Source organism: Vollenhovia emeryi, unplaced genomic scaffold (assembly GCF_000949405.1).
Source record: "Vollenhovia emeryi isolate VEMERY1.0 unplaced genomic scaffold, V.emery_V1.0 DF939129.1, whole genome shotgun sequence".
NCBI lineage: Eukaryota > Metazoa > Arthropoda > Insecta > Hymenoptera > Formicidae > Vollenhovia > Vollenhovia emeryi.
The window spans coordinates 3,031,869-3,043,921 of NW_011967237.1; the positions used below are offsets into that span (position 1 = coordinate 3,031,869).

At 44.9% G+C, this 12,053-nt stretch overlaps 1 protein-coding gene across 1 annotated transcript in view; it reads right to left on the reverse strand.

Annotated features, from left to right (window-relative positions):
• Window positions 1-4,520: 4,520 nt before the first annotated feature.
• Window positions 4,521-12,053, reverse strand: part of LOC105568501 — a 133,818-nt gene continuing 126,285 nt past the window's right edge. The window contains exons 4-5 of the mRNA XM_012024210.1: window positions 6,125-6,946; window positions 4,521-5,723 (exon numbers count right to left, since the gene is read on the reverse strand). Of these exons, the coding sequence (XP_011879600.1) occupies window positions 4,533-5,723; window positions 6,125-6,946 (2,013 nt within the window). The 3' untranslated portion in view covers window positions 4,521-4,532. The remainder of the gene's footprint in view (window positions 5,724-6,124; window positions 6,947-12,053) is intronic.

Sequence of the window (12,053 nt, forward strand, 5' to 3'; positions counted from 1 at the left end):
AACAATACGGGTAGACTTGGCTCACCGCCTTCAGTTTCACCTTATCCTCTCGCGTTCTCCACTTCTCTTCTCGCCCCTCTTCCGCTTCCCCACCGGTACCGGGGATGTGCAACCTGGGTCAATTTTATTTGCCCGTGCTTCGTGTAGGTAACTCGGATGCGAAAGTTTTGAAATTTCAACTTTGCGAGGAGCTACGGCGGAGCCCATCGGGAAATCGACCTCCATCGGAGTTCGATTTCCCGATGCGGGGAAATTTGGAAAACAGCGCAGCCACTCTTGGCAACTTCGCACCGTGTTTACTCGCGAAACGGATTTACATCCGATCTGGGAAAGCGGGGAAATGGTTAAAACGAGGTGGATGATCATTTTCGAGGAAACAAATAAAGTGCGCGAGTTCAACAGGTTCGCCAACATTCGACGGAATAATAATCCGAACGTTATCAAATTTAACAGCGTCAGTGTTTCCTTGACCACACCTGGCATTTTTAATAATACAGAAAATTTATTGCGAAAAATATTACCTCAGCCAGGGTTTGAACCTGGACCTCCCCCCTACACTCTAGACGGGCGTCTCACCAATTCGACCGCCGAGGCATATGATAATATTTGTCGCAATAACAGTATCAAGATGTTGTCTACGCGTCTATTTCGACTTTTTTTGAAATGCCAGATATGGTCAAGAAAACACTGACGTTGTTAAATATCGCTGGCGACATTGAAGAATTCTTATTAGTTGACTGTCTTTGTTTTCTCTTTGGTACCGGTACGTGTAAAAAGATCTTTAAAATGACAGTCGAATAATTGGAAAAGCTACTTGCAATTCTAAAATTTGACTTTTTCTATATCCGCGAATGTGCCGTTATCTAAATTAAAGCAGCCACTATATCTCGCTCGCTAGTATAAAAGTATATCTAACGATCGCAGCTAGTTATAAAATATAATTTTTCACGAGTGCTAAATTCATATCCATTTAACGTACCTGGAAAAGCCAGTTAGCACTGACGTTAATAGAGCGCATGAATTACATTAGATTACGAATAAAAATGATTAATTTTCTAGTTTAATTAGCACTGTAAAAAGCGAAAGGCGATCATCGATGCGCGCGCGGAGCGCGCCATTAATTTCGAGTCTCGTCACACAACAACTTCCTACGAGACTACTGTCCGTTCTGAGGAATCGTTAAAGAGCAAAAGGAAGAAGCTATTAAATAGACAGTATGTGCAGAACAGGCGCCACTGTCTCGGCACGAGAGCATTGAAATCATTGGAACACGAGGCACGATCGCTCAAGCGCCCGCTACACGCTATTATGCGTTAATGACGAGCTGGCTAACTGACTCGTAAGTGCACGTTATAGATCACTACGCGTATCGTAGCTGCAACATTTACGACGTCGCCGGCAAGGAGAGAAAAGTAAAAGCATTGATGCAAATATTACTCTCTTGAAAAATTGGCAAATTAATAAAAAAAGGAAATCTTGTTAAAAAAAAACTTGCCCTCTCTCTCTCAAAGAGTAATTAGCTAATAAGTTTAGGCTTAAGTGTAGTTGTAAGTATAAATTTAAGTTTAGGTTAAGAGGGGTATTTAAAATAAGTGGTGTATGTGGAGATATGTATAAGATTGTAACCCTAAGGGGAGCAATAAAGATTATAATAAAAAAATGAAGAATGCGCGAAATTTTCCTTTAACAATATCACCTCGTTTGTTAAGGGGATGCTGGAGTGATTCTGCACTTTTGGCACCTTTGGCTCCTAGGAGTCTATTCGCTCGACTAAGTTATAGGTTAGGTAAAAAGTGAATAGATTTTTTGTTAGGCTTCTAAACTTAATTTCAATGGTACCATGCTGTTCTCTGATTTAGTCCGAACAGTGGAACGCTGTCGGTTCGTACACAAACGCCACACAATTTGTATATTGCACAAATGTTTTCACGAATCGACAGTTCGAGGAGCAAAAGATGCCAAAAGTGCCGAATCACTCCAGCATTCCCTTAACAACGGTCGGTATCAGATCGTAGTGAAAGAGCGCAAGATGTTTTTATATCCAGTGGAAAATATTTTAATACACATTGAAAGTCGATACCAGCTGCCTTTCAAAGGGCTCGCATGCAGGTAGGTGCGACATTCACTTTTGATATGTGAAATAATTGGGAGCGCGAGGATGTTAAACGAAGATAAAAGGGCAGATCTGTATGCCGCATGTTTAATTCGACCGCGCCGATTGCGACTTGAATCCCCGTTCGGGTATCCCGATGATTAGCCGGCGTCACCGCCGCCGCCCCGAAACGCTATTAAAACTCGCGTAAGCCTAAAGCCGGCTATGGGCTGCGCTCGCTCGCTTGCTGAAAGCCCGGGCTTATTATATGCATGGATAGCGGAGCATCCGGTTAATAACAGTCCCATTCGCTTTGAATAATTTGCCGGTGTTCCGAAGTCCGGCGCCAAGCGGAGGGACCTCCCACGAGCGTTCTCTCCCCGTCCCGTCCAGAAAACTTTCGATTCTCGACGCACATCGTTATATTAAGCGTAGTTCGTAATTAGCCGCCGCTAATAACTCACGCGTATTCGCGCGCTTTGTGCGCGCGCGCACACAGGAGCGGAGAACGAGCGGGAGAACGTAGGAGAGAAAGGGGGAAGGAAAGGTGAAGACGGGATGTACGAGCGGGCGACTCCCCTCCCCCTCCCACCTCAAGAATGCCATTGTGCTTTACAATATCCACGAGCTATGAGCAAGGTTATTAAAGGGCTGAGGTCGCGCCTAAGGTTAAGGGGAAAAGACGGCTGTGACCGCGCAGCCCTTAGAAAGAGAAAGAGCTTTCTCCTCGCGCGTAAACCACATGACATCCGCGCCTGCTCGCGCTTCCTCGCGCGCGCAAGCACGCCGTGTGTGCCGTGCTTTTCATATATACGGGAACGTCGAAAATACGCGTGCCGAGATCAAAGCGCGAGACCTAACCAGGAAGGATAGTCCCGTGCGCGCGCTCTCTTCAGGGACGGTGGTTTGGCGTTTACGATGAAAACGCGCTTTATAAGACCAACGAGTCAGGCACCTGCTCGAGGGAGGAAGAAACGACGCGAGACTTGAAGCTGAATGTCATTCCACGGCCGGCTGCGCTCGCGTAATCGCGATTATCCGCGTTAAAACGCGGAGGAGCGTGCGCGAGAGATGCGCGTATGTAATAGCGAATTCGGTTGGTTGCACTAGCGCGCACTGAGTGCGCACTAGGCCTTGTTTCCAGTCAATTGTTATATTTAAAGATCATCTTAAATACCTCTTGCAATATTTCTTACCCAGACAAATGGTCTGTACAACGTTTACACGGATCACTTTTCGACTAAATACTCTTTGAACGTGTATTCAAGACAAAGTTAAATATAAGAACTGGCTATAAACAGGCCTTAGTGTGCACTCAGTGCGCACTAGTGCAAGCAACCGAATTCGCTATAAGACCACGAGGGGCACAATGGAGTACGCGTGCTCGTTCGACACGGGGTTCTCGCGGGGAAAGTACAAGCGTTGAGAAAGCTCTTGCGCGCGCCCAAAATTTTGCTCCATTATTCGCCGATGCCATTACGCCTCGCAGTTCTTGTCAATTAAAGTTGGGTTTGAGAGCGCTCGGCTGAGCCGGAGCTTAGAGTTCGCAAATTTCTCGAGTAAACAGGCTGTCGATTCGCGTAATAAATAATGCTCCTGCTAGCGTATCGCGAGCAGCGCTTCGATTGCGCTTCACGCTCCAAGAGGCAGAGCCGATAGCGATGAAAAATGTCTCGACTTTTTACGTTTAAACGCGTAGATACGTATTCCGCTAACGGAATACGAGATCCGTACGCGCGGTTATGGTCTTGTAAATCGATCGCGCTTCGCGCGCGACACGGGACGAGAGTGTAAATTTCTCCGAACAAACAAAAATCGCGTAATGGCCGCAATAAACTTTCGCGCGATCGAACCGCCTCGGTAAAATTCCGTCTTTTCATTCTTGTTTATTAACCATCAAGCGACGTCGCGCGTCGTTACGCCGACGTGTCGGAGATATCAAAAGTCTTTAAAAACAAGTGGAATTGATCGAGAAAGGGGTATATGATTCAGCCGAGCGTTCGGAATTTTCGTTTCACGCTCTTAAAACTCGCGTTGGATGTCGATATTATTTCTCATTTTTATTTAAAGGCGTACTCGTCAATATTTTGTGAAACGTAGAAAGAAGAAAACCGCAATAAATCAATACCGAATAAACGCTTAATGCAATTTCAAAATTTCAAAATTATCTGCGAATAATATAATTCACTTCCAAACTTTCGCGGGTGGAATTGTCGAAAAATAAAAAATGACGATGCAAAGTTGAAAAGAAAGCACAGGTTTGCACGTGGACGTAATTCTTCGCGCTTCCCCCCCCTCAAATCCCCAATATTTCAAAGAGGAAATACGCGCGGTGCCCGAGCCGAGGTTCGCGATGCAAGAGTATCGGGGTATCACGGTAACTGGGACGCTCGTGTCAGACGCGTCAGCAGGTGCGTCGTCAGCACGCTATCGTGACGTGCTATCGTACTCGCTTAGATTGAACGAACACTGACCTTGCGAAGAAGGCCGCGGCTGCGCTGGCCTGCGCCGGCGTCCCAGGCACCCCGCTCACGTTGTACGAGTACTTGGTCTCCTGGTACACCTGGTACACGTTCGGCTTCGAGTGCGACGATCTGTGGTAGTAGTGGTCGCCGCCGTGATGACCCTTCTCCGCCTGCTGCTGCTGCTGCTGCTGCTGACCGATCTTGGCCAGGCTGTAGGCCTGCGCCGCGGACGAGGACGGCGCCTTGCCGTGACACTTGTCGCCCTTCTCGCACGAGGTGGGCGCGTGAACGAGATGCGACTTCTCGTGCGCGGACACCAGCGCGGACACCGGCTGCTTGTCCACGGTACCGTAAGCCTTCAAGTCGGAGTAGCCCTTCAGCTCGCCGTAGTAGCGCAGATTCTCGACCTTGTAACCGTGCCCGGTGTCGTGGCTCTTGGTCTTGCCGAGCTCGTGCTTGCTGTAGCCGACCTCCTGCGCGGGGGTCGATTTCATTCTCTCCGCGCCGCACTTGCTGACCGCCGTTTCGCCCCCGCCGCTGCCGCCGCCACCGCCGCCGCCGCCGCCGTGCAGAGCGGCCTTCCCCGAGAGCTTCTCGATCTTCAGCATGGATCTCTCGCTCGGGCGACCTTGAACCGCGTCGCCGCTGCCGCCCCGACTCGACTCCGACCCGGTGCCCTTGTACTTGTCGGACGGCGTTGTTACGTCGCCGTACGAGCCGCTACAAGTGTTTGGGAGGACATTACCGACGATACCACTAGTAACGTTGCCACCACCGATTCCGCGGATCTGATGATGCTGCTGATGATGGTGATGATGATGATGATGATGACCCTTCGGCGGCTCCACGTGACACCGGGAATCGCAGTCGACGCCGGTCTCCTGCAACAGGTTCTCCTTGCTGTTGTTGTTATTGTTGTTGTTGTTGCCGTTGCCGCGCACGTCGCACGCCTTGTGGGAGGGCCGTTGTCGTGCGACCGCGGCGCGTGTTACTTCTCGCGCGGTCGGCGTGATACTGGCCAGATTAGAGGGCGTCTCGGCGCCATGAGTGCCGGTGTTCCCCCTTCCTGCGCTGGAATTACCGCCACCGCCACCACCGCTGACGCCGCCACCCCCGCCCCCGCCGCCGCCGCCGCCGCCGCCACCTTGTCGTCTGCCTCTCTCCTCCTGTCAAATGATAACGTAACATAGTAGTCAGCGTGTAGTACTACGATTCACGTACGTTAACACACCGGCTGTCGCCGCGTGAGCCAGCGGGACAAAACCGGGAGCGCTACTAATGAGAGCGGCTGAACGGTCCGTTTAGAGTCAGAGAAAATTGTCTTTATTTATACGAAAGCAATTATTCGCAATTTACTCCAGAATTCGCGCTCTCGGTCTTGCCGTGACAATTTAATTCGCCAAAGCAGTCTCGTGGTGGAAAAAACAATCGTGTACAATTTCACAATGTAATTGTTTTATTATTGCTCCGATTTTTATAATCGATCGGAGCGAGGTGCTCTCGGAGTAGCCCGTGTCCTTACAGGTTTCATCGAGCGGGCGAGAATTCCCTATATGTTACGGCTTACCTGGATCCTCTTAAAGTCGTCCTGCCGTCTGGGCACCTCGGCGTACTTGGGCGGATCGACGTGATACTTGGGCGGCGGTTCCGATTTCAACGGGGTCTCCTGGTAGCGCGGCGGCCTGTCGAACTGTCGATACTTGGGCGGATCGATGTACGGATTATTCCGGTACCCGTAGTAATTCGGCAGTTGACACTCCGTGAGATCCGACTGCGATCGGTTCAGCTGATGGCAGTCGGTCGTCGGCGCGTTCGCCAGCGTCTTCTGCTGCTCCTGATGACTCTGCCTGCCGACGTGCCTCGCAGCTTGCGGCCTCTCCTGACCATCGGCGTGGGACTTGTCGTGGGTCTTGATGCCCTTATCCTTGCACGCCTCGGGCTTATCCCTCCTCTCCTGACCGGACGCGAGTCCGTCGATCTCGTAGAAGATCAGCTCCTTCTTCAGCGACTTCTGGTGCGACTTGTCGTGTTGCCGTGGATTTTCCGATTTCACGGGCGGGTCTATCTGATAGAACGTGAGCTCGCGGGAATCCTGAGACTTGGAACGTGTCTCCTGGGACGAGTGATGCTGCCGCTCCGGCTGAGAATGGCTACGCGCGTATCGCTGATCGAGTCTCGAGCCATCCTGATGCTTCATTCGCGCGAATCTATCGTTAGCGCCGAGCTTATGTCCGTACTCGAGATACTCGTCGCCATATTTGAAAAAGTGCCGCGGTTTATACTTCTCTTCAAATTGCGAGTAATTATAGGTATTGAAACCGACCTGATTAAAATTCCTGCTGAGATTTGTAGAGTCGTAATCGGTCGAGGTCACCGCTTCCATATTTATCTGGAACAGAACGGAGCGAAACGTTAACAGGGTACAAAAGTCTCAAGATTTTTATCACGCGTTGAAGTTTTTATTATAATATAATGCTAATGTCGCTGCTTTAAGTTTACAATCGGCATAGCTTCCAAGGGAAACGAGATGCTGGTGATAACGGATAAAGCGTGAGACGAGTATTCTTGAAGAATTCCACGCAAAACGCACGAGTGGATTCGAGAGAGACAAAGAGGAGCAAGAAGCAGAACTGGAGGCAGCGGCCATAAATCGGGGAAGACCGTCTTCTTAAATGCTGGAGTATTTAGCACGAAACAAAAACCCACCGTGAGATAAATAAAATCTGACACTGGGAAGGCGTATCGTCGCTATCCACCACGTCGTGTCCTGAATAAAGCCTCGCTCGCTCCGACGAGGGAGACAAAAATGATGCGCAAGAACCCCATCGGAACAGACCGAGAGGGTTGAAGGAGACTCGAGGCTTGTGTCGAAAATCGAGCCGAGGAAACCGGTTCGCACTTCGAAACCCGAGGATCGATCGGTACACGTGTACATAGTACGTGTCGGAAATGTTCGCACGCGAACAATTGTTTCAACATTTTGGAATTTATGCTCGCTTCACAAAAATTAAATTTCATTGTGAAATTCAGACATGTTCTAAGCTGACGTCAATCCATTTCATGTGTCGTATTTTCTTCAGAAATTTTAAATTTATAGAATTCTCTACAGTGCGGGGAGGGGGGTATTGAATGCTAAAAAGCATTTAAAATAATTAGAAATCGTTTATCGATTTTAATATGGGAATTTACTGACGACAATAATTCCGTCTAAATGAAACCGTTATGTCCGAAAAGAAACCGGCGCGCAGGACAAGGTGGAAAACGGTATATGAATTCACATTTTAGATTACAATTATTGGTTTACCAACATCTTGCTCGAACCTAAGGGCGTTCTCCCTTGTTTGATTTATATCACGATGGTCCTATTGAACTTTATTTGTTTAAAATTTATATATTTATAATATTTATATATATAATAATAATCTTTATTGATACCACACACGCCACTTATCCTAGATACTCCTCTTAACCTAAACCTAAACTTAAACTTCTACTTAAAATTAAACTTCAACCTAACTAATTAACTAATTATTCTTTCAAAGAATATTTCTTCTTCAAAGAATATTTATATGTATATTTTTATATATTTAAACATTGTTACATCTTAACTGTAGGTTTTGCTTATGTACGTAACGTAAATATTTAAAATTCTACGAGTATAATACACTGAAGATGACCTGATTTGAGGTCGAAATGTATGTATTATTTTTATAAATAGAATTTTTTAACACGTACACCAGTGTCTGGTTCGTTAGCTCCTTTGAACGTTATTTTATTTTATGTAATTATTTATTTATAAAACAGAAAATTAAAAATTTAGCGCTATTTCTTTTTTGGTACTAAATCAATTTTTTACCACGGGATACTTTTACAAAAATTTTTTCTATTAAAATCCATCAAAAGCTTATCTTTAATATGAGAAAGCGTGAAATGTCATTTTCATTCTTATGTTTTAACACGTATTGCACAAGTTTCTTGATTTTTATTCGCTTGCAAGTTAAAAGTGAGTAACAGTACAAACGCTGATTCTATTACTGTCGCAAGAAAACTTGTTCAAATTGATGAAAGAGCTCGTAGATAAAGACGAGCGTGAGGAAGCTGGGACACCCTATATATACGCAGGACCGCCTTCAAAACCGATGTATCCGAGATCACATCCGATTTCGCTTTCTTTTCGTGCGAACCCTTATCCAGAACGCTGCAAGGCACGATGAACAACCGAGATGCCCGGGCGCGATTAGCCGCGGCGACTTCGCGAAAGTCGTCTCGCTAAAATAACGTCCTTGTCCCTGTGCACGTTTTACATATATAACAAGAGGAATCGCTCGATCCGGGGACCAGATTGGTCGCACGAGTTAAAGGGGGAAAAAACTGATAAAATATTGATCCCAACCTTCGCGCAGAACAATGACGACTGGCGAGCAATCGTCTAATCTGGTTTCCACGGGTCACCCAGTACGTACCCGGCACTTAATTCGCCTCGCGAATCGGGAATACCCCCGCAGGGCCGCGGTTATATATTACAGCTGGTAATGAAGACTCTCCACGGCAAGCGAGCAGCGAGCTACCGACGACACCTTATTTATCGCTTCACCTCAAATATACAATTAACATGTTGAGAAGGCGTCCGGAGATAGCGGCATATCACGCGTTACGCCGACGTCTCTCTCTTTCTCTCTTCGTTTTCTCCTCTTCCCTCCTCCTTCCCTTCCTGCCAATTTCTTCAACCCCTTTCCCGACAAGGAAAACGCGAACGGCGAGACTGACTCGCGCTCGCGCGCCTTTCACTTTTATTATCGTGGAGCTCGTTAGAGCGACCGTTCCAAGAATGTTAACCCGGAATTCGTCGCCAGAGGAAATTTTATGTTCCCCTATTTTTACGGAACTTCGCTCGTAATGCGAAAATGTGGCGACGGCGTCTACGGTAAATCCTAATGGAGTATGACGTAATTAATATACTCATTCTTCAATTTGTCTAGCATTTAGCTCACGTTATTACCTTGCAAAATGATAAACTCCATTTTCCACGCTATTTAAACTTCATTCTTGGTTGTTGGGAATATATTCAGCGCGAATGCTGTGTACAATAATTTAGCGGTCTAATTATTTGGAAAATCAGATTTTGTTTAATTCATCGTTCCAACGTATTTACACACGGAGATATATGTTTTTTTTTCCACATTTGCTCATGAACGCACGGGCATATGTATGCATCGGAGATAAATACAACTACTGTAAACATCGCCGATTTAAAATTTATAACAGACAAACATATAAACGAATAAAACGTGCCGTCGTATCAATAACAGTGAGTTTTCGGCTATCCATCCTGGTAGATTATTGGATCCTGCTTATCGTACATAAATCCAGTGACAGATATAAAAAATATTGTACGACACGTCGAAATAAAATATTGTCGTCGCATGTCGAATCTGCCGTATGCGCGATTTCTCGACGCAATAAAAAAATACTCGTTACTCGACTCGTGATGGAATGTTCCGAATAAATGCATGATGCGCCATTGACCCCGATGCAAAGACGCCATTTTTTCACGATGATGTCGGATGACGTGCAGCATTATTAAATATCATTAAAGAGAAACGTTGTTGGGAATTACGAGAAGTTGTATGATGCATTACGTCGAATAAATTTCACGCGAATATGTATGAGCGTGAAATCTTTAAATCGGGAGAAAAAGAGAGATTTACTTTGATGTTCTCATTCCTCTCGGTCGGATTATATTAAAACCTATAATCTATAATATATCTACAAGTTACTTTCTATTTCTACCTATCATTCAATTTTTGTGGTACACGGGGAGAATTTTCTCTTAAAATTTATCCTGAAAATCATGTAATCGTGAGACAACATGGCATTTTGAAGAACTGTACGAGAGTTTTTTTAAATTTTACCATACATTCTACTAGTAAAATATAGAGAAAAGTCCTCTCTATTATGAGATAGGTTTTTAATATGAGATAGCAGGTTTTCAACACCCAAATTCAATCACAAATCTTTTTTCGCACCGATTACACAATTTAACAATGAATTTTTCACTAAACAGATTTCGCTCCAAGATCAATAAATTCATAGTGGAATCAACTGACGATGCCTATTAATTTAACAAAAACCCTGCTATCCCACATTAAGATCCTATCGCACGTAATAGGAGACTTTCTCTAGAGTAAAATTTCAAAAAATTCATATAAAATGCTTCGAAATGCTAAGTTGTCCAACGATTACAAAATTTTCAAGATAAATTTTAAGAAAAAATTCCCTCCGTGTACGATACCACATTTTTACAATCATGATACATATATTTGTGTATTACTAAACCGATTAATATAAAATTAACTAGTGATCAAAATAACTACATTCTGTGGCATTTGTAATCTTTCGTTAAAGAGCTACAAACTTTTTCAAGTGTTATATCTTGGACTATCCCCCGTTAAGTGTCGGAATGAGTTCATTTGTCCAATGTGATTTTTGCGGGCACGAGCCACGTTGGCACAATTGATAAATGCACTCGACATTCATCTTCATCACTCATTTACGAGCATAGCGGATATGTTGTGATGGTAATGAAAGCATAGCAAACGATCGCGCGTTGCAACCTCAACCTATAACTCATCTCGTCGCATAATTTGGCAAGCCTAACTTCCCCGTAGGGTGTCGAAGCGATTCGCGTACGCTCGGATCGTCATAAATATTAATAGAATCTTCTTTTGGCAGGTACCACTGCGGAAGGAGATAATCGTGTTGTTTACGCTGCCAATAACAAGCTCGGTCGAACGTTGGACCTCACTCCCATGCGGAGCGAGGGCTCGTTTCGAAACGGGGCCCCATAATTACGGGTGCCGCTAAGATTCTCCCGGTGCAGTCGGTACCCTGTTACGAAGTGTCCGAAATAACCTCGTTTCTCATTAGATCAACGCGTGTGTGAAAATTACAGCTATCAACGAGATTAATCGAGCCAGTGTACCTATTTTACGCGGAACCATGTTAATGAAAAAATTACATCGGCAAGACTCGAGCATTACGACTAATACTTTATTATAATTTATACCGATAATTAATGGCATGCTTGAGAAAAGTATTACTCCTGTTACTTTAGTGGAATTTTAATAGAGGTAAATTTAGGTCACGTACATTTAACGTTCGCGAAGAATAAAAATTGATTTTATATATTTCTAATATTATATTTTGTATTACGGTGTAATATTGTATAATAATAAAATATTTTATTTACATAGTCGTATAATAATAAAATGTCTTATTATATAATATATTTTGTCAAATAAAATTATTTATTCTCCTGTAAACCTTCCTTAATCGACTTAAGTATAGATAATTGCGTCATTTTAAAATCTAATATGCTCGATCCAACTAGGTATTCAATCATGTAACAAGAGCATGATAATACCAGTTCGTGTGAAATTATCAGGTGGCGCAATTGAATCCATTTACCTGGAGACAAATCGATTTTTCGAAAAGTC